Source organism: Equus caballus, chromosome 25, assembly GCF_041296265.1.
Source record: "Equus caballus isolate H_3958 breed thoroughbred chromosome 25, TB-T2T, whole genome shotgun sequence".
Classification (NCBI taxonomy): domain Eukaryota; kingdom Metazoa; phylum Chordata; class Mammalia; order Perissodactyla; family Equidae; genus Equus; species Equus caballus.
The window spans coordinates 29,125,955-29,153,512 of NC_091708.1; the positions used below are offsets into that span (position 1 = coordinate 29,125,955).

The following is a 27,558-nucleotide window of genomic DNA, read 5'->3' on the forward strand; positions in this document are numbered from 1 at the left end:
CTTAGAGATTCCATACACATTTCCTGAGCACCATTCTGTATCACATACAGTGCTGAAAGCTTTTAAACAGTTGTTTTCTGTTCTCTTTACAACTTAAGTGGTGTGTATTTTTAAATCCATTTTACAAGGAGGCAAGACAGCCACGGAAATTTGAATTGACTATCCCAAGGCTGCGCAGATAGTAGCTCAGCCAAGCCCCAGCATAGGTCTCCTAACTCAAAGTCCAGTACTGTTTCCAATCGATAGAATTACTTGGTGTTTGTCCATCCCAACTAGGTCTTGAGTCACAGTTGAGAGAAAGTTAGACTTGAGGAGGACTTTTGACAAGGATAAAAGAGCTTAATACAGGAAAACCATCACCTGCCGCCTGCTTTCAACATTGGCATTGCTCCTCTTCCCACATCTGACCCTAAAGTCTTTCTCTTCTTCCATGGTGTCTTTTGAGATTGCATTTTGCAAAAACCAAGCCTAGAGGAGAGGAGGCCAGAGATCATTAGCTGGATTTACCCTTGGACATTAAATTAGGCAACACTACAGGCAGGATGGTTCTTATCTATTCAAGTTGAGCTCAGTCTCCAACTCATATGTAAGCTGTGCTTTCCCACAGACAGAGGGATGCATGTGGGAAGGAATAAGCCCTGTACCTGAAGTCTGAAGGGCTGAATTTGTATCCTGGCTGTGTCTATTTCCTGTTCCTATCATCTCTGACAGCCTCAGTTTCCATATCTTGAAAATGGAGTCAACAATATCTGCCTCATAAGATTATTGGAAGAATGAAATAACATGGATAACACCTAGAGCAGTGCTTGGTACAGTAAATGTTATCTTGCTTGTCTTGCTTATTCATGATGTACAAGTGAGATAAAGTGGGAACAATGCTTCTTGAAAATCAAACCCCTGAACAAAGACAATCCTGCTGGAGGGTATTGTAAGCAATAAGGCCATTGTTTTTCCTAAGGTTTGGTTAGAGCTCCAGCTCAGCCACTGGGTGTGTAGGCAAGTCACACTGTGTCTCTGAGCCTCAATTTCCTCATCAGTTACATAGCAACAACAATACCTGTTTTCAATAGTAGAATGACAATTAGAGACAGTGCACAAAGTGAGCTACTGGTTGATCTGGGTCTGAACCCTGGGGTGCCTTGGTTTTGTTCTTGATCAACACTGTGAACATGGATGAAGTCCTTCCCCATGAACCATGCTTTCTTTTCCTATAACAGAATGGGTCACCAGATGTCTTCACTGGTGAATTTCACCAAATGTCAACACCAATCCTTTATAGACTCTTCCAAAAAAAAGAAGAGGAGAGAACACTGTCAACCGATGGTCTGAAGCCAGTACTACTACGATACCAAAAGCAGACAAAGACACTACAAGGAAGGAAAACTACAGCCTAATATCCCTTATAAATATAGACACAACAAAATACTAACCAAATCCAGTAATATATAAAAAGGATTATACAACATCACTAAGTGGGTTTTATCCCATGAAAGCAAGATTGATTCAGCATATAAAAATCAACCAATGTAACACGTCACATTAATAGAATAAAACACAAAAATTACATGATCATCTCAACAGACACAGAAAAAGCTTTCACAAAACTAGACCTCATTTCGTGACAAAAACCATTCAGCAATCTATGAACAGAAAGGAACTTCTCTAAACTGTAAAGAGCATCTGTGGAAAACCCACTAAAAGCCTTCCCCTCTAAGATCAGGAACAAGACAAGGATGCCCATTTTCACTATTTTTATTCAACATTATACTGAAGGTTCTAGGCAGGGCAGTTAGGCAAGAAAAAGAAATAAAAGTCATCCAGATAGTAAAGAAAGATGTAAAACTATCTCTATTTGCAGATGACATGATCTTGTATATAGAAAAACAAAGGAATCCACAAAAAATATATATCAAAAAGAAAAAAAGTTCAGTAACGGTACAGGTTAAAAGATTAATATACAAAAATCATTGTATTTCTATACATTAGCGATGAATGATCAGGAAATGAAATTAAAAAACAATGCCAGGGGCTGGTCCAGTGGCATAGTGGTTAAGTTCATGTGCTCCACTTCAGTGGCCCAGGATTCACAAGTTCAGATCCTTGGCATGGACTTACACGCTGCTCATCAAGCCATGTTGTGGCGGTGTTCCACATACAAAATAGAGGAAGACTGGCACGGATGTTAGCCCAGTGACAATCTTCCTTAAGCAAAAAAAGGAAGATTGGAAACAGATGTTTGTTCAGGGCCAATCTTCCTCACCAAAATAAATACATAAATAAATAAAAAATAAAATAAAGGCATATGTTTAAAAAAATAATTCCATTTACAGTAGCATCAAAAAGAATAAAACACTTAAGAATAAATTTAAGAAAAGGAGTATAAGACTTACACCCTGAAAACTACAAAATATCATTTGAAGAAGTTACAGAAGACCTACATAAATAGAAAGACAACTTTTGTTCATGGATTGGAAGACTGAACGTTGTTAAGATGGAAATATTCCCAAATATATCTGTAGATTCAACACAATCCCTATCAAAATCCCAGCTGATCTTTTTGGAGAATTGACAAATTACTCATAAAATTCATATAGAAACACAAGGTACCCACAATAACTAAAATAATCTTGGAAAAGAAAACAAAATCGGAAGACTCACACATCCCAATTTGAAAATTTACCACAAAATTACAGTAATCAAGGCTGTCTGATACTACTATAAGGATAGATATAGATTAATGGAGTAAAATCGAGAGTTCAGAAATAAATTCATACATTTATGGTCAATTAATTTTCAATAAGAGTGTCAAGACAATTCAATGGGGAAAGAATAGTCTCGTTAACAATAGTCTCTTCAGCAAATGATGCTGGGACAATTGGATAGCCACAGGCAAGAGAATGAAATTGGACCCCATCTCATGCCATATTTAAAAAATGAAGGCAAGGGGCCGGTCCGGTGGCACAGTGGTTAAGTTCTCATGTTCTGCTTCTCGGCGGCCCAGGGTTCGCTGGTTTGGATCCTGGTTGTGGACATGGCACCGCTTGGCAAAAAGCCATGCTGTGGTAGGCATCCCACATATAACGTAGAGGAAGATGGGCACGGATGTTAGCTCAGGGCCAGTCTTCCTCAGCAAAAAGAGGATTGGTAGCAATTAGGTCAGGGCTAATCTTCCTCAAAAAAAAAAAATGAATCCAAAATACATCAAAGATCTAACTGTAAAAACAAAAACGGTATAACTCTTAGTAAAAAACATAGGAGTAAATCTTCATGACTTTAGATTAGGTGATGGTTTCTTAGATATGACACCAAAAGCACAGACAGCCAAAAAATATATAGATAAACTGAACCTCAAGATTAAAAACTTTTGTGCTTTAATGGACACTATCAAGAAAGTGAAAAACAACCCACAGAATAGGAGAAAATATTTGTAAACCATATATCTGATATAGGTCTAATATTCAGAATATACAAAGAAGTATTACAAGTATTACATCTCAACAATAAAAAGACAAATAGCACAATTTAAAAATTGACAAATGATTTGAATAGACATTTCTCCAGAGAAGATATATAAAGGGCCAATACGCACATGAAAATATGCTCAATTATCATTAGTCATTAGGGAAATATGTATCAAAACCATAATAAGATATCACCTCTTACCCAAAAAGATGGTTACCATAAAAAAAGACAAAAAATAACAAGTGTTGGCAAGGATGGAGAAACAGGAACCCTCATATATTGCTGGTGGGAATGTAAAATGGTGCAGCCATATTGGAAAACATTTTGACAGTTGCCCTCAAAGTTAAACCTAGAGTTAACATATGACCCAGCAATTCTATTCCTACGTATAAACCCAAGAGATTTGAAAACATATGTCCACAGAAAAAACTTGTACACAAATTTTCATAGCTGCATTATTATTAATAGCCAAAGAGTGGAAAAGAATCCACATGTCCATCAACTGATGAATGGATAAACAAAATGTTGCATATCCGTAGAATAGAATATTATTCAACCATGAAAAGGAATGGAGTCCCTATTCACGCTCCAATATCACTGAACCTTGGAAACATTATGCGAAGTGAAAGAATCTAGATTGAAAAGGCCATATATCACATGAGTCTATTTATATGAAATGTCTACAATAGGCAAATTCCTAGGGACAGAAAGTAGATCAGTGGTTTTCAGGGCTGGGAGGAGAAGGCAATGAAAATGACTGTTAATGGGTATGGAGCTCCTTTTTCAGATGATTAAAACGTTCTGGAATTAGTTGTGACGGTTGCACAACTTTGTGAATATCCCCAAATCCACTGAATTGTATAACTTAAACGGGTGAATTTCATGGTATGTGAATTAGATTTCAAAAAAAAACCTCATAACTCTATAAAACAAACAAACAAACAAAAAATGGTGTCAATCTGGAAGGATCCTGTCTTTTCATAGGTGGCCATGACAGGAATTTGGGGCCTGGATGTCTTATATCTGTAGCTTTCTGATCTCTGAGTTAGAGCAAGCACATCCTGCCCCAACCCCGTCCCATATTTGCTCATGCAAGTAGAAAGCATTACTTAAAGGGAAAACAGAGGGCCTTCAATGAACCCTGAAGTGAGTCGTTATGGCTTTGGTCTACTTGTGAAGGTAGGAGTCTGAGGACTGCAGCAGAACTGTTCAAAACCTTAGGACGATGTAGAGCTTAGGGGCGTGGACTTAGAAGTGGGGAAAGTTCTCTATTCAAATATCATCTCTTGCTTATGGGCTATGTGACACTGAGTAAGTTCTTGATCTCCTCCAGCCTCAGTTTCCTTCTCAATAAAATCAATACAGTTCCATCTGCCTCACAAGGTTGTCAGGAGGATTCCTCAGAGTAGATAAGATGCCCCTAGCTAAATTCTTGACAAATGGTAACAGTTCAATTCATGGTTAGAATGAATATTTTTAACCATTCTCATCTGAATTTCCTGTTTCTTTGATAAACAAAAATGAACAACTGCTTTCAATCCAGTGGGGCTTCACCATGAACCTTTGGCATACTCCCAACAACCTGCGCTAGCTCCTTTCTCTGCCTGGGGTGCTTTCTCCCTTGTTCTTTCCCTCATGTCCTTCAAATCTTTGTGCCAACACCTCCTTTTCCATGAAGTTCCCTTTTAAATTTCAGGTACCTCCCAACTGCTACACTTAGAAGTGTATTAGGATACTATTTACCTAGCTCTATTATTTTCTTCATAGTTTCAATATCTTCTATGTTATATAATTTCCTTGTTTGTTATATTTGTTGATTTTGCTTGTCACTCTCACTTGAACATAAAATTCACAAAAACAAGGATTTAGTCTGTTTTATTCGCTGATCTATCCCTAGTTCCAAAAACTGTGCTCGATCAGATGCTAGGACTTCAATAAATGAATATTGAATAAATGAATATATGTATGAATCTAAATAAATGTCTGTGTGTGTGTACACGTGTGTGTGCGCACTGGGGGTAGAATGTGAGAAATTGCATGTGCATTGCTCAGGGCAAGGGTGGATACTTTTTCCCACACTCAGCATTGGAAAGCTGGGGAAAGGAGGAGGTGGAGAGAGAGGAGGAGAAGAAAGGATTACAATTTTCACAAGAGCAAAGACTTAGGGAGGCTAGTCCCTCTGTGACTTTTGCAACAGCTGTTTGCTCCCTTCACAATATTCTAGAAACCTATGTACTCCCAAGGGCCTTGGCTGCAGCCGTTATAAAAGCAGGTGCAGCCCAGCATCCTTATTCATCAGTGGACACTACATGAGAAGAGATTAAAAAGAAATATAAGAACACACTCCCTGCCCCTCAAGGGGCTCCTGATTTACTTGGCTAGACAAGATATACATATCTCATATACACACATCATCTTTGCCAATCATTGACTATATATTATCTAATTTATTTTTTACAACAATCTTAAGTAGTAGATCATATCATCTATATTTATATTTACAGATGCAGAAACAGAGTCTCAGAGGGATGAAATGAGATTCCTGAATCACGTGGATAGTCAGTTCCAGAGCAGAGTCCAATCCCAGAGCCTAGCTGACCCCAAATCAGCATTCTTTGTATTATATAGTATTCCCAGCATGAATTAACAACACTTCAGTCCTGATCCAAAAGACACTTACAATCCTACTTGAACCGATAGGACATGTGCACATAAACCGGTGGTCAACAAGACAGGATAGAAAGTGAGGCACTGGTTAAACAACTCAGAGAAGGCATAAGGGAGGTGGCAAAGTCCTGCCTTAGGTGAGAGCTGGGAGTTGTAACCCGCATTGATTTAGGGAGGCCAAAGCAATGGAGGGTGAAGTTAGGTGCTGCAAACAGTATGGCTGAAAATATCAACTATCCAATCCAGGCTGCCAATAAAAAAGGTTGCAGATGATGAAAGCACAATGGACTTGGACTTGGATATCTCAGTAGGACTCTCAACAGAGGTGGGAACCACAGAGCAGATGCAAGCAGCTGCCCAGAAAGCCCTGAGGGAAGCCTTGTCGATGTCAGCCCTGAGTTCCTAAAGAGAACTCAAAGCATTCTCACAAGCTGAGAAATTGTTTGCACCAGGATACAGTCTTGTCAAGAAGCTCATTCAATCCCCTCCTTTAACTGAGGCTCAGAGAGGGCAATCATCTTCTTTTAGGTCACATAGAGATTTCAAAGCAAATCCAGGATTTGAACCCAGGCGCCCTGCCTCCAAGCAGGATGCTCTACAGACACTTAGCACAGTGAGCAGATTCACAGTGAAGACTAAACACAGAGCTGAGAACGGGGTACCCTTCCCCAAAGGTGTCACCCTGGTTCCACATCACTTAGCAGGAGCTGTCAGTGGGTTCCCTAGAGCGCCTTTCTACTGGGCAATCTTTGCTCTGTTTTGATTCTTTTTTCCTCCTCTCACTCTTTGATACTTGCTCCCTGGGTCACACTGCCTTGTTCTCCACTTGCCCCTGTGGCCCAACTTGCCAGTTTTTCCCATCAGCCATAACGTCTGGTAAGTAAGTGTCAGGCACTACAGGTGCCACATGCCTGATCCCATTTCGCCAAGGAACTTGCAAGGGAGCGCCTCTCCCATCCCCGTGTGCAGACTGCAGGAAAAGGCTCAGAGCAGTGTGTTTACTCTGGAAGGACACCTGCCAGAGATGAGGCAGAGTACAGGATTTGAACCCAGGTCTGTCTGCCTCCACCCTCAGGGCTGTATATTCCCCACTGTGCTGCCCCTCTTTGCTCCATCCAGCAGGTCTGATCACTGCTGTGAACTCAGGCAACACCACACAGCCTTCATCTAATGTCTCAGAGCCCCAGCCACCATCCGGCTCCCTTTGACCCATGAAGATAAGCCTCTCTGGTCTACTGGACACATTGGCCTTAGAGACCTTGAGCTCCGAGAATAAGGGCAACGGGCTGGCTGGGCACGGTTGGGGCATCCGGCCCTGATAAGACCTCGCCACGGCTGGACAAGCTCTCAGAGACGTAAGGTTTTACGTAAGCATGAGATTAGAAGAATACATTATTAAAATATTTATTTATTTTCTTACAGGTATTGACATAAAAAGGAAAAAAAAAATGGTTCCCAAGAGAGATAAGACCCAGTGGGACTTTCCGTGCCTTGGTTTTCAATATATGGTTGTTACAGAAATTAAATTAATATTAACAATAATAACAAAAGCTGCAAGTGTCAGCTGGAAGCAGCTGCAGTTTCAATTTGCTAACATATGAAACTAGGGACGATGGTGGAAATTAAAAAGCAAGCAAAGAAATAAACAAACAAACATAAGCTCACTTTGCTCTTTAAACTAGACTGAGACAAATTCAGAGGAGTGGTTTGTCTTAGGAGGGAAGGGGGAGCAGAATAAGACTGGTGGCCAGGAGACAGAGTAATCTTCAAGTGTATCTTTCATTTTAATTTCTTTTAGGAGAAAAGAAAGAGCTCTGAAGCAAACGTGACAGAGTCCTGACCTGTATTCATCTTGCATGGTGGGCACATGGCGGCTTATTGTACTGTCTCCATACTTTCTGCATTTTATTTTCGTTTTCATGATTAAAGCAAGCAAACAGACGCATCCCTGACACCTATCAATTTACACTTTGCAAGGCGTATACACAAATAACCTTGAAAGAAAGACAAAGCAGGGTTTATTGCCCACATTTTACATTCAGGGAGTTTGACGTTTGCAGGGAGGGTGGGGAGGGGGCTTTTTAATCAAGGACAGATACACAGTGGCAGAGTGACAGAGCTGGCACTTAATCAACTGCTGGCCAAGGGCTCCTTGTGCTGCATTCACCTTGACTTGGAAGACAAAACTGTTTCCTCTTGTGGAAAAATCTCTGTGAGGTTTGGATTCATCCAAGGACTAAGACGGCACCAAGATGCCTCTGCTCTCCAGCTTCCCGGCCAGTCCACCCACCTTCACATCACTCTGCTCTCCCACAATGAGCCTGATGGCATGGGTTTGGTAAATGTTTCCTGAAGCCTAGAAATGAGGCTGGGGCTTCCAGGCAGTTGTGTACAGCACCCTACTTCTCATCCACACCAGCCTGTTCTCTCCAGAACCCTCCTCGCCTATGTCCTGTTTGTGAGCTTGGTTGCTGCACCTGAGTTGGGTTTTCCATCTTCCCACCTTCCTCAGACAGAACATTGAGTATGAGGTGAGGCAGTGCTGTGCAATGGGTAAGGATCCAGGGTGTTGGCATCAGAAAGACCTAGATATGGACCTTGCTCTGTGATTCACCCCTTGAGCCTCTATTTCCTCATCTGTACAATGGGGATGATTAAATTCTGAAGACAACAGTTTTTGTTTTCAGTTTTGTTTGTTTCCTGTACCCAGCCATTTTTACTCATTTTTCCAGAAGCACAGAGCCTGTATTCACTTGAGGACAATTTCTCTACCTCTTAATGTGATTTGGGTGGCTGTCCATTTCATGTCCCTGCCTGCCTCCATAGAAGTGGTGACATCACTCAAGAAAGGCAACCAGAATCCTTTCCTGGAGATTCATAGGGATGGTAGGAAAAGCACATGTCTCTCTTGTTCGGAGATCATAGGCAGGAAGGCCATCAAAGCCTGTAGCTGCCAGGGTCCATCTTCATCCCCCAATAAGGAAGACCCACATCAGAATGCAGCCAACACAAAACAAATTTGAGAGAGAGGGACAGAGTCCATAGCATACCATCTGAACTCCTGGATCCTGCTGGGGCTGAAGTCAGCACACTTGGTGGAGTTCCCAGTTATATAAGTGGATAAATTCCATTTTTCCACAAGCAACTTAGATTTGAGTTTTTGTCAGTTGCATCTAAGACTCCAGATTCTCATATATCCTTCTGAACTATCCCTTAGAAAGTTATTGTGAAGATTAAACAAGATAATGTTGTTTAGTCACACACTTAAATAGTATCTGGTGTTCTTCTAATTGTTCAAACAGTGGTTGGGGGAGATAGCTGTCCTCATTAATAAGACTGTAGTGGACTCTTGTCCCAGAAGGAGGACTGCCCTCTGCTCAGCTCTGCAGCTCAGCCTAGTGACCAGCAAACAAAACCTCTACCACTGCCTGGTCATGCAACCTCGGTCAGGTCTCTCTCCATCTGCTCTGGAACCAAATTTCCAGGCTCTGGGGGTGACCCATATCTGTCTAGAGGGGGCTAATTGCATCTTCCTCTGAGTGTCTTAGTACCTAGGACATGAAGCCATGAATGACATTATCTTCACCTATCCTCTACTTGCTGTCATCCCCACTGGCATGTGAGCTCTCTAGGAGAAAGAAACCATATCTCATTTACCTTTCAATCCCATCAGCCCCTCACATGGTAGTAGCACCCCTGAAGAATTTCGTGCTGTTTCAGAAACAGATGAGAACCAAGTACTCTCAAAAATTAGAAAGGGAATAATGAGGGCTTTTGCCAACCCACATAGGCTTACTTATTTTTATCTTCCAGAGGACAGTTTCAGCCTCAGCACTCAGATTTGCCCCATTGCCCCGTGATGACTTAAGTAAGATTTGTAAAATGCTATGCTGCCTTGTTCTTCAATAACTTTGCATGTATGACTCCTTCTCCCCGGAAAACCATTTTCCCTTCTCTGCCTCTCTTTATCTTACTGGTCCTGTTCATCCTTTAAAATTCAACTAAAATATCAACCTTTCTGGCCAGCTTTCAATGGACTGAGAGGCATCTTCTCCTCTGAGCTCTCATGTCATGGGCCACATTTTATCACGAGCTCTGTGGTGGCAGGGAAGATGTGTTGTTCATCTCTGGCCCCCAGAACGTAGAGCAGAACCCTACAGAGAAGTAGATACTCTAAAATAAATGGAATGAACAAACACCAATGCTAATAGGGAGGATGATTCATTTGAATGTCCCCTTAGAGAGTAAGTGTACATTAGACAAGTAAAGAAAGACTAGAGGAGGTCATTCCTGGCTGTCAAAAACTTCCTTGTTCTCCCTATCTTTTTTCCATAGCTCATGATCTGTATGATGCTGTAGAATCAGTTCACCAATTTTAATTGGCTTGTGGTGTGGTGTACACATCTGGCTCCTCCCAGTAGAATGGGGAGCTCTGCCCCATTCCTCTGTGTGTCCCTTCTAGGGCTTCATAAGAGGGAATGTAGTACAGAGGTTCAGAGCATGGGCTGTGAGGTCAGAAATGAATTGCCTTCAAATACTAGTTCTGCATTTACCCCCTCAGTGACTGCCCAATTTATTGAAACACTGTGAGCCTTTCTTTCTTTATCTCTAAAGTAAGGGGAAAAATGTATCGGCTTCACAGGATTATAGTTATAATTAAATGTGATATTACATGTATTCATTTATTTATTCAATAAATATTTATTGAGTGCCTCCTGCATATGTGCAGTTGGGTACACAAAGACAAACAAAACAGATACCATCTTTACCCTCACAGGCTGTCAAATCTAATAAGGGAAAGACATCAACACACACATAAATAGGTAAATGGCAAAGTTTAACAATTGCAATAAAAGAAAGAGATGAACACAGTTTAGATTATGAGTTCTGGGGATAACATTCTGAGGAAGCAACATTTAGGCTGAGAACTCGAAGGATGAATAAGAGACACAGCATGTGCCAAGGCCCTGTTATGGGTGAGGGCACAAGATCTGGTGTGTAGTAGGCTCATGAAATCCTAATGTGACTTCTGGAGAGGCTGGACTAGTTAATGATTAGGAACTTGGGCTCTGGAGCCGGCTTGTCTGAATTTAAATCCTGGCTCTCCTACTGACCAGTGTACGACTTTAGGCAAATTTCTTAACTTCTCTGGGCTTTGGTTTTCTCATCTATAAAATGAGGATAATAAATACTGTCCTCGTTGGGTTATTGAGAGGATTGGATGAGTTAATTTACATAAAACATTTAGAACAGTGCCTGGCATATTGAAAGCACTCTTTAAATATTAGCCATTCATATCATTGATTCTTTTATTTCTCCCCAAAGTATTTACATGGGTACTATTATGAAGGAGAAGGCAAAGGTCTTGCCTGAAGAAGACATATCCAGGCCAAGAACTGAAAAAGAATAATGGGAAATTATGGGAGGTTGTTCAACAAGTACCAGGAACTCGGTTTGCCTCTCAGGAAATGGTATAATTCTTGCCTCCAGGGTCGGCCCATTTCATGGTGCCAATGGCACTCCTGAGACGCCTCCAGGGGACTCCCCTTGGCCGGCCATTGGTTATCTGAATTTGGACAAGGTTATTGAGATTCCTGGAAGAAATTATAACTCCAAGACAGCGTATTATTAAAAAATTCACAGGATTAAAGCAAAAACAAACAAATAAAAAACTCCAGGGATTACCTCTTTTTTTTTTTTTTTAAGATGCTTTTGCTGATTTAATATCTATCTAGAAGCCAGTAAAATTGCTGTTTATTTACCCTGTAGCTTCTGGGTGTCTTCCTTGCCCCTGTGCTCTCTCTCCCTTCCCTGTTACACATCATGGATATAATTAAGAAAGATCTATTTATGGTCTTAAGTTACTACCCATGTTAAAGGGGAGATTTCTGGGGGCAGGGCTGTGATAAGGAAGAGAGGAGCTGGATGCAGTCATGGGAGCCAGGCAGGCAGCTCACCCACCCACCAACCTCTCCACAAGGAAGATAGCTCCTCAGCTTTCCCTGCTTGTTTGAATCTGCGAATGTTTTCCAGAAAAAAATAGTAACTTCTCCTTTTTTCTGGCAGGGGCGCCTGATGAAACTCCCTGAAAACAGGGCCTCTCCCTCCCCTTCAGGCTGGCCTCACACATGCTAATGCAAATGAGTCCTGACCCAGCCAGGGGTCTGTGGGAAGGCTGCCAGGAGCTTTAGAACAAACACGCGAAGAATGTTATTTCATTTCTGGCATCCTGGGGAAAGAGGGACAGAGAGAGGGAAGTTGGGCAGTAAGGGGGTGGAGGGAGAGAGAGAATGAATATGAATGTTTACTGCAATAAGACTAAAGCAAATGGAAAGGATGAGAGGAAATTAATATGAATAAAGGGCCTACTAGGTGTCAGAAATTGGTATATAGAATAATTTTTTAAAATTTCATATGCACGTTTTGAAGAATTGATGACTTCTGCTTTTTGGATGGAAGAAAAGGCTTGGTCTCAAAAATTCTGCATTTTTTCAAAGGTTACTCAGCTATGAAAAAGTAGAGTCAGGATTTGAACCCAGATTTTTAAAATTTCCAATCTTGTGCTGTGTCTTCTCAATGAGGCTAGCTCATTGGTTGTCCTTTGATAGATTCCCAAAGAAAACTGTGAGCACAATAAGCCTTCATCCTATGACTCTCTTCATCCACTTCCTCCTTCCATCCCCCTCTGCCATTGTTCCAATTCTAGATTCATTCTCTCCTACCAGGACTAGGATAATAGCCCCTAAGTCTCCTTACTCCAACCCATACTCCACAGAGATCATTCTTAAACCCAAATGTAGCTTTCTCACTGCTGCTCAAAATGAATCAATGGTTCCTTAGTCTGCACTACAAGGCCTTACAAGTCCTGCCTCATATACCATGTATCTCAACTATCCTGAACCTCCTGCTGTTCTCTTCTGTGTCCCTTCAATATCCTACCTCCTTGTCTTTATTTCAGCTCTTCCCTCTGTTTGTGATGCAATAACTTCTCTAATTCTAAGTGGTCAATACTATCAGTTCTTCCAGATCCAGCTCAAATGCACCACCCCCAAGGTTTACTGGATGTTGGAGATCACAGTCTCCTCAGAACTCCCATTCCTTTATTATGGGGCAAATCACCCTCCACCCCAGGATAATGGCTGCTTACAAGTTTGTCCCCAATACTGGGCAAAGGTCTTTCAATCTGTCACAAGATTTCAAATTTCAGCTGTACCACTGCCTACGAGAGGAATGCATAAGAATATTCAAGTTGGATTCTGGAGCCAGATATCTTGTGTTAGGCTTATGGTTCTGCCATTGACTAATTAGGTGACCTTGAACAAGTCATTTAGCCTTTCTGTCTTAGTTTCTTTATGTATAAAATGGGGATACTACAGTATCTACCTTAGATGGGACAATATTGTGAAGGTTCAAAGAGTTAGTGGACATAAAGATCTTAACATGATGCGTGGCAGGCAGGAAGAGCTTGATAAATGGTCGATGACAATAGTGATCAGCAGGCAGGAGCCATGTCATTACTACGTCCTTGGTCCTTGGCTAAGAGCTACAGATGTTTACATTACAGAAGTACTGACTCCATCCATTCAACCTGCAGTACCTATTCCTAACCTTTGGTGTTTGCTGAACTGAGTACCTACTGAATGCTAGGCCATATGATTCACAGATTCTTAAACCATGGTTTCTAAAACCTTTCCTACCTACTCTTGGATTACTGACAATCTTAGTTCGCTATGATCATGAGAACTTTTTTAGGGATGGGTTCAAGGAGTAGTAGAAGAGGAAGAGGAGGGAAGGCCTCTCTTGTTATGTCAGATATTTGGGGAAAATTATCTCAAATTTGCTACATCTCACGTCCAAAGGGCTTCTAGGAGATGCATGGAGAGAACAGAGAAATTAGAGCAACTTTACAGTGGGCAGGCCAATTAGCCAATCATGAGTCCCCTTCATGATCATCCCTGATGAAGACCTACTCGAGAAACATCCTGCATGTACTTGGCATATACTTGATATTGAGCACCCACTGTGTGCTGGACATGCTATGCCTAGGAGCTTTGCATGTGTTAACCACTTTATATTTGTTTCACAAAAAAACACTAATGTAGGAAGTAGAAATACCCTTACCTTACAGATGTGGAAATTGAGACCCAGGGAAAATACGTATCTTCTGCAGCCAGAGAGTGTTTGAGATTTGAATGGACCCTAGGACAGTTTGACTCAAAACCCCAGGCTCTTAGCCTCTCAGACACCTGGGACAGTCAGGGGCACATGTATGCTTGGGTCTAGAACAAGAGAGCAGCTGGTGGGCTGTAGTAAAGTCAAGAGCCCTGGTCCAGCCCAGCTCTGACCCTGGTTTTCTGAGTGACTGAGGGCAGGGCCTGTGCCCTCTGGGAGCTTCAGTTTCTCCTATAAAGAGAGAAGTTTCGGGTCAATGATGTCTGAGGCCTCAAGCTCTATTATGTTGTGAAAGCAGAATGGGGTTATTGGTACATGGGAGAATCTGTCCTTGGGGGAAAAGGAGAACAGAGCAAAAAGAAAATTGCCAGAAATCTGGATTCTGTCTTGCCTCTGAGTTTCTACACATCATTCATGGTGATCTCCTGCAGTCTGCTAACACCTTTCCAGTGATGACCTCAACACTGCTCGTAGCAACAGCCTCAATCACAGATGGTGGTGACAGCAGCAGGGTGGGTCGCCTCTCAGTGTGCAGTGACAGACCCACAGCCAAGACAATGAGAGCAGGGAAAACTTAGGAGGCTCGGCTTCTAGGCTGGGTCCATTGCTATCTTTAGGAGTTCCTAGAGTCCTAGAAGGTGAGAGAAAAAAGAAAGTTCTCTATCTAATCATCTCCTTGTAATGAAGAAGAAACTGAAGTTCAGAAAGAGGGAGCTCTTTTATTCTCTTTTTTTGTTTTCCTACATATTTTTTTAAATTAATTGGCAGGACTCTTTTTGGTAAGAAAGATTGGCTCTGAACTAACATCTGCTGCCAATCTTCCTTTTTTTTTTCCCTTCTCAAAGCCCCACTACATAGTTGTATATCCTAGTTGTAGCCCCTTTTAGTTCTTCTATGTGGGATGCCTCCTCAGCATGGCTTGATGAGTGGTGTGTAGGTCCATACCCAGGATCCAAACTGGCGATTCCTGGGCTGCTGAAGCAGAGTGTGTGAACTTAACCACTATGCCACTGGGCCCATCCCATAAAGAGGAAGCTGTTTGTCCAAGGCCCCTGGTGGATGGGCAGCAAACCTGGGCTCAGAGCCTAGTGTGGCTTGTGACCCTACCCTGGGAACCTCTCCCCATGCTGAGCTGTCTTTGTGCTTTCCCCCAACCAGGCACCTAAGGTAGAAAGTAGGGGTCAAGGCCTGCTGGTAAGAACCCTGGATTAAGTGTCATGGCCACTATGTGTTAATCCTGGAGCTGCCTTGACTGTGAAGCCTATGGGTCTCTCAGGGCCTCAGCGTCCTCATCTGTACACGGAGAGAGCTGACCTAGATTAAAGATTCCAAATTAATGAGCAGCAGGCTATTTACAGCCTACAAAATCGCTTTATGTGACTGATTTTAAATTGTTTGCCAGCAAGTACTAATTTAGAGATTTCATTTGAACACCTAGGTTTATGGCTTGGACTATTTTTCTATACTGGGTCTACATTCTCACACAGTAATGATTAGCTAGAGCTAAGTATTCTCCGCTCTATTTCCAGTTTACCACAGTCCCCACTGCTCCCTATTATCAAGCATCTGGCCATGCTGACCCACTGACATCACTTGCAAGTTCCTCCTTACAAAACCTGGCTGAGAGTTTGCCCCATCTCCCTCAGCCCCTGCTGTCCTGAGCATGGGGCTCTCACTGCTCCCTGAGGTCACCACCCCACCGAGGGCCAGTGTTGGAATGTTTCTTGATGGTGACCTGAAATATATCTCCGTTGCAGCCTTTTACCCCATTCTGCTCTCTGGGGTCAGAATGAATACATTTGTGCCCTCTGACACCTGCATGACTCTACAGAGGGTTGAAGACAGTGGGCGGTCCTCCTATGTCTTCTCTTAACTTGAATAAACAGTACAGGTTCCTCAAATGTTCCTCAGGGACATCACTTCTAGGGTCTTCAGTGACCTGCTTCCTCTCCTTTGGGCATCGTCCAGATGCTTGGTCTCCCCCTTGCAAGTCAACTCTTCCCTGAAGCCATGAAGCTTGTTTATACCATTCCCATGCTCCTCTTGGGACTCCAACATGGCTGACAACGCCCTCTCCTGCCTTGAAGCCCCAGATCTCCTACTTCCCCCTTGCCCTCCCCACTCCAGCGACACTCTGCCACATCATCCTGTATCTCATCTCCCAGGCTTCCCACAATCTGCTCTCTGCTTGAAACCCTCTTCACCCCTGTATTAGTTTCCTAGGGCTGCATTACCACAAATGTGGTGGCTTAAAACAATAGAAAAGTATTCTCTCACAGTTCTGGAGGCCAGAAGTCTGTAATCAAGGTGTCAGCGGGGCCATGCTTCCTCTCAAGGCTCTTGGGAAGAATCCTTCCTGTCTCTTCCAGCTTCTTCAGGCATTCTTTGGCTTGTGGTAGCGTAATTCTAATCTCTGCCTCCATCTTCACATGACCTTCTTCTCTCTGTGTGTCTTTCTGAGTCCTCCCCTCTTCTTACAGAGACACCAGTCATTATATTAAATTTAGGTGCCAACCTAATCCAGTATGATCTCATCTTGATCCTAAACTCATGACATTTGCAAGACTCTATTTCCAAATGAGGTCACATTCCGAGGTTACGTGTAGACATGAATTTTGGGAGGACACTATTCAACCCAGTGCAACACTTCCTCTTTCTTCCTCGGGAAGACTTCGCAGTAGGTCTGCCAAGTAGATCTGCAGTAGAGCAGGAAGAGTTAGCGGCCCTTCCTCGGTGTTCCCACAGCCCCTGGGCTTTCCCATCCAAGCATGAAGGGAAGCATCACATAACTGTCTGGTCTCTTCTGTCTCCCCGCCATGACTGTGAGCTCTGTGAGGGTGGAGACCTTGTTAGTCTTGGTTAGGCTTGGTTAGTTCCACATCGCAAGGGCCTCACTTGATGTGAAGAACCCTGTAGGTGTCCAACAAATACCTCCTTTTCCTGAACACTCTGCACTGCAGACAGTTATTAAGAATAGGAAAAGTCGTTTCCAGATGTTTCCAGAAATAAGTTGAGCCCATGCTGCTCTGCTTTGGCCGAATGTATGCCTTACTCAGGGCACCACTCAAGGGATCCCCAAATGTTTGAGGACTTCCCTTTGCCCTTTCGCTGCACCAAATGGCCTCCCTGATTATCAACTCAACCCAGCCTGTTCTCCACACCGTGGTCAGACTTGTCATCACAAAACACAGGTTTAAATATAGGCTGCCCCTGTTCAAAAGCCTTTGCTGGCTTCCCATTGCCTGCAGGATAAAGTCCAGCTCCTCTGCCCGGCATTCAAGGCCTAGTTTTCCAGCACGGCCTCGGCTCCCATCCCTCCACCCTCTGAAAGTTCATATGAGCAGTCTGTGCCCTGTCCCTCCAGAACTCTGGCTGGTGTCCCATTCCTGGATGAAATCCTGATGCAGTCTGAGGAAAGAAACAGCCTGTCTGAGAGTCCCCAGCAGGTTTTAGGAGCCTCACTGTCTGTCGGCTGAAAAACAGCGTTATTTTTCCTCTACGAGTCTCTCTTGGCTTGGGACATACGGCAGTATTTGCTTCTGGCTTAAGGACAGCTCTTCCCCTCTCTGGGGCCCCAACTGTGCACTTTGGAGAGGTCAGCATGACCCGACGCTAGATGGAATCAAGTCTTAAGTCGCTAGGCTGCCCCCCTCACCTCAGTCCCTGACCAACAGGACAGGGCACCAGAGCCAGCAGAAGTTCACATTCTATCCAGGTCTGGGGACACTGGAGGCCCCTGGGCCCTGCTGAGTTCTGGGACCCTTGGCCACTCAACTGGCTTTTCACCCCAGAGTTATACAAGAGGCCAAGACCCTTGTACTGAGGCCGGTGTGGGAAGAGGGTGAGGAGAGAGGAGGGAAAATGCATAGGAGGATGGAAGAAGAGAGATCCCGGGACCAAGCAAGACAGAGGCTGAGATGAGATAAGAAAAGAAAAAAGAGAGAAGACATATATACAGATGCAGAGAGAGCAAGTGTAAGGGAAGTACACATGGACACAAAAAGACAGAGACAGACAGACAGGAAGTCAGGGTGACACCAAGAGAGAGCGACAGCATCCATGACCAGGACAGAGAGAGAACAAGAAAGTGAAAGGGAAGAAAGAAGAAGAGAGTGAGAAACAACAAAGAAATGGACAGAAGGGGGAAGGAAAGGAAAAATGTAAAAATGGGAAGGAATGCAGGGAGAGAGGAAGGAAGGAAGGAAAGAGGAGGGAGGGAGGATCGAAGAGAAGAAAAAGGACTGAGAAAGCTCCTCAGTGGGAAGAGAAAGCCAGCAAAGAGCAGGAAAGGAATTGTCAGGCCCATCCTGGCTTCTCTTCCTGATGTGTCCTGGATCAACCTTGGGCTCAGACTCAGCTCACAGTGGTCCAGAGGCTGTAGCCCAGGCCCCTGGTCAGCATGGAAGGCCTCCTCTGTGCGTATCTCCTTTGTCCTAGGAGCTGAAAGTCCCCTCAGAAGCTGGCCCAGCCATGCTGGGGACTTGGCTCAGGAGGCCCACTGAATAGACTGGGTCTCTGAAACTGAGAGAGGGGAGAAGGAGCGAGTCTTAAGCTGAATGAAGCTCTTCCACTTGGACTCAAAACCTGCCCTCTCCAGTGGCCAGGGGCTTTAAGTCTATTTCCTTGCCTCCATTCTCTCTTGAGATGCACAGCTGCACAGCCTCCGAATTTGGGTTCATGAAACGGTCCTTAGGGATGGCCCCATTCAACCCTTCTTTTGCAAATGGAGAAACAGAGGCCTCCAAAGTAGAAACTCCTTGCCCACGGCCTCGTAGCTGCTTAGAGCCAGAGGCAGGATGACCCTCAGGTCTCTCGCCTCCCATCATCTGGGCAAGTGCTTTTGAAAGCCAGCCCTGGAGGGCTCCTGATGACTTTCATGCTGTTTCCAGTAAATTCTGTGCTGATTCTTGGCACGAAGAGAGGAAATGAAGAGGGTAGGGGAGGAATGTAAATAAAGGGAAACTTTGGGATTTCAGTTAATATATAATTATAGTATCCATGGCGGTGGCCCTGGCTGCTTCTGCGATGTGCTGCCCAGGCTGTGCCCAGGCAGGGGGGCTGTCCTGGGGATGATAGGGAGCCCAGCAATGCTCCATCCAAGGTTCCAAGCCCCCTGGGCTTTTTGAATAGCATCTTTGGGCCAGGAGCCTGGACTTGTTTGCAGAAACACATGGCAGTCTGGAGATGCTGGGAAAAACTCAGAAAATGAGTACTGGGATCCCAAGCATCTCAAAAATGGCATTGGGGGTACATCCTTAGCAGGAGCAGGGGTCCTTGTACAGACTCAGGGTTCCACTGTTTGTATGGCACTGCCAGGACTGCAGAGGCAGGACAAAGTTTGGAGTTCAGTGGTAGCCATGTAGCTTTTGGTGTCAGGACGGAAAATTTGTTTTCATTATTGTTTCCAATTTATCTGGGATGGATCTTTGCACAAAAGATTCCTTTAAATGGCTTCCACTCCTTGACCCCTGCCATTTCTACATGTCTGATTCTTCACATAATCTAGTGTGATCATTTCAAGTTTGGGCTCTGGAAATAAACTGGTTGAGTTCAAATCTTAGCATCTCCACTTACTAGCTTTGAAGCTCCGGTCAAGTTATCTAACCTCTCTATGCCTTAGTAGATTAATCTGTTGTATAAGAATAATAGTAATTGCCTTACAGAATTGTTTTGAGGATTAAATTAGATAAGATATATGATAGATGGATGGAGAGAGAGAGAGAGGGAGAGAGATAGACAGACAAACATAGAAACCTAGAGAAAGATATAGAGATATAGAGATATGGTACTAGACCACAGCCTGGCACACAGTGAATGTCCTTTGAGTATTTGGTGACAAAGTGTGTTAGAGGCTGTGAGAGAGTGAAGGGGAGAAGTCACCATCTCCAGATCTCTGCACTGACTTGGAAATTTGTTCAAATCATTCAACAACTGTTTATTGGATTCTTTACCAGCATCAGGCTCTGTTCTAGGCACCAGGGATAGAGGATGAAGAAGGCAGACAGAAACCCTGCTCTATGCAGCTGATAGTCTAGTGAGAAAAAACAGACAACAAACAAGGAAAGAGATACTACATCATCACAGCTTTAGCGAGTACCATGGCTTTGTGTGTCTGTGCATGTGGGAGGTAGGATCTACTGTAGATAATGTGGTCAAGGAAGGCCTCTCTAAGGAGACGACATTGAATCATGGACCTGAAGGAGCACAAAGAGCCAATCATGGGAAGAACCAGGAGAAGGCCACCCTGGGAAAAGGGAAAAGGGAAGCAAAGACCCTGAGGAAGGAAGAGACTGGTACATTCCAGCAAGTGTACCTGGGGAGTGATGTGTAAAGGGACCAGTGTCAGAGATGAATGCTTAACTTGCTCTCCCTCTGGAATGCTGAGAACACAATGGTATCGATTGTGGTGACCCCAGGCATGATTGCTTAGGTAAAGTGTGTAATCACAGATAGTAGTAACACCGGTTACTCCTCCTCCTGCTGCCATTTATTAGCTACTGCCAATGAGTTAGACACTATCTTGTACTCTTTACATGTTTGAGTTCATTGAATCCTCACAATCCTATGAAATAGGCTCTACTATGATTCCATTCTACAGATGAAAAAACTGAAACTCAGAGAGGTTAAGAAATTGACCCAAGGCCACACAGTGGGTAGGTGATGGAGCCAAGGTAAAAACTCATCTTTGTCGGATTTCAAAGGTCTAATTTAAAAATATGTATGTGTGGTGGGAGTGGAGAGGAGCACGTGGATTCAAAACCCCTCTTGCCTTTCCCGTTGCTGTTCTTTGACAAAGAAAGCGTTCATGATCACCCTTCATGTGCACACGACTTTACAAAAACTTCAAAGCACTTTCTCATCCACTGTCCAGTTTAATATTTGCAACGACATGGGGAGGTGTAATTATTTATCTCCATTTTATGGATGAAGTTAATTAGCTGCATTTCACAGATGAGAAAGATGAGGTATGAAGTACCTTCCCTGGGGATCTGCAGGCTGTGACCTGGGTCTCCCCAGCCCCAACATTCTTTCCATTGCAAACAGGGTTGCTTACGGTTAGAAGGCCCTCTTCCACTCACACCCTCAGCAGGGACTTCTGACAATGCCACACGTATGAGTGTACAAGGACCAGGATGGAATGGAGGGTGAAGGGAGGGGAGGGTGGATGTTAGTCAACTTGGGTATGAATCTCAGCTCTGCTCTGTCATGTGACTTTGGGTAAAGTGTTTACTCCTTTAAACCCAAGTTTTCCCATATGTGAAATGAGAGATGATGATGATAATTAATAATAATAATAATTATAACAATAACAATACGAGATCCACAGAGTTATGGAAAGGATTCAATGAGATAGCACATGTAATCTCTTAGCATGGCTCCTGGCACACAGTGAATGCTCAATAAACTACTATTATCACTGTCACTACCATTATCCAGGAAGAAATGGACGCACTGAGAATCAGGACTTTAGGGTGGAATCTCCATCCTGACCTCAGTGTGCAAGTCCTAGAGGTCATTGACTTTAACCCTTCCATTTTACAGAAAAGAACATCAGAGGAGGGGGAGGAATGGCCTCAATTCTCACTGGGAGCAAGTGCAGGAAGTGCTGCCTGACTCCTGAGCTCAGACTCCTTCTTCACAATGCCTTCCCTTCTCCAGGGCCTTGGTTTTCCTTTCACTCCTCTCCTCCAACTCCTCCCACCCCTGCTAAAAAGGTGTGTTCCCCGTGGCCGCTGGTCCCACCATGGACGTTGGCACGTGGCTGCAGTCCCCAGGCTCCCTTGGCACTCCTTTCAGAGAGCTGAGGCCAGGGAGGTGAGGGTGGGCCTGGGGCAAGCCTCTGGATGTGTGGGAATGAGCTCCCCACCCCAGGAATTGGGGCTGGCTGCTGCTGTGTTTGCTCAGGACCCTTTGGCAGTCATCCATGGCTTGAGGAAGGCAAAGCAGCCAAGACAAGACAGAGGTTAATTACCTTGGTTAATAGGAAATTGGGGAGCAGTGACAAGAAGGGTGTCTAGGCCTCTGGCCAGGCGAGAGCAGGGATCACGGATGCCCAGCCTGGCCTGACCCATCCACCCCAAGCCGGGATCCCTGCTCAGGGTCACCCTCGGACTCCAAAAACCCAAGGGTACAGGAGCTGGTCGCACTGGTCATACCTTTTGGGGACCCTCTCCCTCTGCTGCTCTTTGTTTGTTTTCATTCAAAAGCAAAACAAGTGAAACAAACAAGAAAATTCAATTTAAACAGGGCCCGAGTGCTGATGTTTCTGTTTTGTTACACCAGGGTGAGCTTAGGACAGAAACTTAGCCTTGACTTTCACTCCTCTGATTGGTCTCAACCCTGTGGCGATGTGTAAAATTACATGGATGCAGAGGCTGCAAAAGGAATTTGTCTTCCTAGGTGGGGTAGAGAGAGGGAGTGGGCACAGAGTGGGGTCAGATTTGGAGACAAAGAAAGAGAGAAGAGGAACCAAAACTCATAAGAAAAAGGACAGAGAGACTGAGATACACACACAGAAATAGAAATTAACAGAATAAGAAATAGAAAGGCAAAGAAGAAATGATTGGGGGAATGGCAGACAGACAAAGACAGTGAGCTATGCAGAAAATGCATACACGAAGAGGGAATAAAAGGCACGAGAGATGGACAGAGAGGCAGAGAGGCCTGGTAGGGCAAAGGAAAAGTGAGAGAGGTAGAAAATTGGAAGGGCAGGAGCCCAGGAGGAGGAAAAGAGAGAGAATGAAAAGAAATCCCAGCACAAGAGCATGCATTCCCAGAACTCTCAAGCTGGGGTAGATTTAATGCACCTTCACCTTGAAGATGCTGAAATTGCAGAACAAGGAGAGGATATGAACATTTAGTCCAAGGTCCCAGAGGCATAAATGGTGTCAGTGGGATGTGAACCCAGACTTCCTATCTGAGAGACAGGTCCTCCAAGGCTGTGCCACCTGTATCCTTCCATCACGCCTTCAGGCATCATGCATGGGCGGTTTGGGGCTCAATGGTGCTTAATTAAAACTTGGAGATCTGCACCCATCCTCTCTTTTCATCCTATTTCTCCCCAAAGGATCCTGGATGGTTATTCTTTCCAGAGCTAGTGGGACCCCAACCTGTCTCACAAGGAATAGCTCCCCTAGGATTCTTCTTGGAAGAAAGGGTCACCGATAACAGTAACTGAGTCAAGGAGAATGAAGCAAGATGATGGAGAAAGTAACTAATATTTCCTGCAGGCCTTCTATCTGCCAGGCATTCTGGTAAACCCTGTTTGTGGAGTTTTTCACCTGATGCTCTTCCCTGTAACCCTAAAAGGCAGGAATGATTATCAGCACCTTTTTTCCAGAGGAAGAAACTGTTGCAGAGAGCAGTGAAAAATGACTTGCCCCAGGGCAGGTTATGAGTAAGGGGCAGAATCAGGATTTGCACCCAGCTCAGCTTATCCCCAAAGCCTATGCTCTTTCCACTGCCACACATGGCCTTTTTGGCCGAAGAGGAAAAAAACTAATTTTGGTAAGGAACAAGCAAGCAGAAAATGAGAAACCCCAAGAACTGACACTGGAACTATTTTAAAACTTGAGACTGAGTCGGTCAGACTTCATGGGAGGAGAGTCGCCAGTGGGATAAGAGATCAGTCCAACACTACCCTGGCTCTCTGACAGAGAGGCCCAGATCCCAGGGCCATTAATAAAATCAATTTCCAAAATAAAATAAAGAAGTGCTCAGAGTTAGGGATGACAAGCTCCTGACAAGCACATTTCCAGGACAGAAGAAGGAAGGAGGTTCTCACCTGAAGAGGTGGGAAACAGGTAGGGGGTGTCAGGCAGTGAGGAAAAGAAGAGGCAAGGGACAAGTTCATCACTGTTAAATTATGGCAGTCGATTGTCAGCTCTCGGTGTTAACTGCTGCTGGGGTTCTATAAAACATTTCATTGCTCTCTACATAATGGGCCTGTAGGATTCCAGCCTGGCTAATGCCAAGTCCCCACAATGTCACTCAGAGACGTGGTTACTACTTGTGTCTCAGTGGATAGGCACCACCTTCCAGGGTTCTGTTCCTCTCTGCTAGAAGCTCTCTCTCCCAGCGGTTGGAGAATGGAGGGAGGGGGAGTTGATGTTAATTATTTATTACCACAACAAGGCAACAAGAGCACCAGTGATAACAGCTAACACTTCCTATGCTTCTGTTGGGAGCTCTCCACCAAGTGGGGAGCTTTTGTGCCTTATCTCATTAAATCTTCCTGGGGTCCCAGTGAAATGGACACCATACTATCTGCATTTTCACAGAGCAAGAAATGGAGGCTCAGAAGGCTACGAAGCTCATTCAACGTCATACACCTGATAAAGTGCAGGGCAGATCTGTCTGCAGTCTATGCCCTTAACGGGGGACAGAGGAATCAGAAGCCAACCATCAAGAAATCTTTCAAAAATGCTACTTTCTTCATACAACCATTGTTTTTAGAGCTGGAGAGGACCTTATAGCTCTTAGTCTAGTCACATACTTGTATTTCACAGATGCAATGACCCTAAAGCCCAAAGGGTTGGTGTCAGTGCTTATTGATTCAGAGGCTGTAGAGTCATGCTCTCAAGATCTGGATCCCAAGTCATGACTCAAGGCCTGAGGCAAATGCTGCCTTCTCTGTGAAGTTTGCTCACAAGTCCCACTGGAAGAGATCTGATAGCTTACTATACTCTGGGGATTCCATTCCTAGAGCTCTCACCATCCCCAACTGATTTTGCTACTCAGCATAAAATAAAACTTGGGCCCAAACTTCTATGAGACAGTCAGTGGCAGAGCCAGTGTCAAAAGGCCTAATTTCCAGCTGACAGTGATATTCCTGAGTTTGGTGCATGAACACATCGGCTGTTACCAATGAGCCTGAATATGTCAGGTGTTCAAAAGAGCAACATGGTCTTCAGAAAAGTCATGGTCTTCCAGAGGAAGTGGGGATGGGATGTGTTTTAGAGCTGAAGGAGATTCAGATTACAGAGGGACTAATATTTATTCAGCAGATACCCAGATACTGTGCTAGGGTATCTTGTTTAATTCTTATGCAACTCTGCAACCTAGGTTTTATCTTTTCTGTTTTACTGAGGCTTGTAGAGGTAAAGCAACTTATCTAGGGTCACATAATTAAAACGTCAAAAGCTAATTTGAATCCACAGTCTGTGGCCTTTTACACTACTATTAGGTTATAAGTTATCTGAGGATAGAAAGTTTGTCTTAGTCACATTCATATTTGCATTCCCTAGCACAGTTCCAAGATGTAGGAAATCCTCAGAAAATATCTGCCAAATAAGTAAATGAATTATAAATGAGGATATAAAAATGTGAATGAATGAAAGAATTGATGGATAGATAAGTGAATAAATGATGCAGTATAAGAGTGGATGAATAGATACATGGGTGAATGGGATGGATAGATGGTTGGATGGATAAATGGATGGATGATCGGTAGGTGGGTGGATAAGTGAATGAATCATTGAGTGAGTGATTAAAAGAAAAAAACGAATGAGTTGAATAATTGGTGAATAATGCTCACCTTGTTAACAACTGTAGCTTTCTAGGTAGGTAAGGGAGGTGGCCTATAGTTTCATAATTAGGGTACATGAAGAGAGCTGGTCTCTAGAACTCTATGTTACAGCTTATGATGGCTGCATCCAGGTATGGTAATACTCATTGAAATGGGAAACAAAAGAAAAATGAGGCTTTTTTCCCTCTGGGTTTAACAGATGAGTCTTAGAATGACTTCCTTTTGCATTTCCAGAAGTTTGGATGCAAGAACTCTAATATACTTTATGAAGGAGTGATAATGGCACTATTTCTAAGGTCTGGCTAGATCTAATAATAAAAAATTATATGTATATACATATACACTGTGTAAATGTACTTCAGATATGCTAATCTAATATTTTTCAGAGGAGATAGCATGGAATTGAGAAAAGAACACCAGGCAGGGACTCCTCTCCCGGCCCTTCTTGTTAACTTGCCACTTTCCCTCTCTGGGCTGCAGATTCTTCATCAGTAGGGGAAGTGGTTTTGAGTTTCTGGCCTCCCCGGGCCTTTCAGCACCAACCTTATATGATTCTGTGACTCATTATGGCTACATTTCTCCAATGGACACTCTAAATCTTAGCATCTCAAGGTACACACAAAGGCTGGCCTATAAAACATTTGGCTAGCCTGGAAAGATTACTCGTGCCTTGCTGCCCAGACTTAAAATCATTCTGTCTACTTCATATTCCCCATGCACCCAAAATGTCTTACTTGTAGAGACCGTCGGGCTCCAGACACTTGAAGATGACGGAGTAGATACTGACTTCAGGGACCTCTCCATGGCTTCGACCAGCTGCTACACAAGATGTGCCCAGGCCAGAGAGCAAGTCATCGGCAAAACTCAGGAATTCTCCTGGAGGGAGACAAAGAAAGATGAGCTCCCCAGCTCAGGCCTTGGTGAGCAGACATTCTTGCTGTTGTCCAAACCCATCAAATGTCTGAATACCATTATGAAGAGGATTAGTGGACTGAACAAGCACAGGATATGAAAATGACACAGATTAGTATCTTGCCCTGATGACTCTTTGTTTAAATTTATGCCTGAGGGCCGTGTCCGTTGCCAAGTGATTAAGTTCACACGCTCCGGTTTGGCAGACCAGGGTTCACCAGTTCGAATCCTGGGTGTGGACCTACACACCACTCAACAAGCCATGCTGTGGTGGCATCCCAAATAGAAGAAGTAGAATGACCTACAACTAGGATATACAACTATGGACTGGGGCTTTGGAGAGAAAAAAAAGAAAGAAAAAAAAGAGGAAGATTGGCAACAGATGTTAGCTCAGGGCCAATCTTCCTCACCAAAAAGCATACCTCTAAAAAAATATATATAATAATCATAATAAATTTATGCCTGAATTTTCTCAACTGTAAAGTAGAAATACTAATACCTACCTTTATAAGATTGTAGCAAGGTGCAAATGAGGTAAACTATTGTGTGATAAAAATGCATGAAAAGGCAATAGGGGGACAGTACTTTCTGTCCAGACTAGCTATTCTGGCCTTGTCATTGCCTTTAACTTCCTCTTAACTCCTTGAGCAAGGCCCTCCCTTCTTGGAGCTGCATGTTCCTTCCTTGCATAATGAAGGAGTTGGACTAAGGATGTAAAATAAGTTTCATGTCACATGGTCACTCTTATGCACTGGTAATGGATTCATGGAGTGTTATGTTGAGATGGAGAGAGACATGGTCCAGCTAAGAGGGAAAAA

General features: G+C 43.7%; 1 protein-coding gene across 6 annotated transcripts in view; it reads right to left on the minus strand.

Moving 5' to 3' along the window:
* The window catches only part of ASTN2 (astrotactin 2), an 828,204-nt gene that overhangs the window by 26,762 nt on the left and 773,884 nt on the right, over window positions 1-27,558 (minus strand). For all 6 annotated transcript variants that reach the window (XM_023628756.2, XM_023628754.2, XM_070251110.1 and 3 more), the window contains one exon: window positions 26,563-26,704. In XM_023628756.2, coding sequence (XP_023484524.1) covers window positions 26,563-26,704 — 142 coding nt within the window. The remainder of the gene's footprint in view (window positions 1-26,562; window positions 26,705-27,558) is intronic.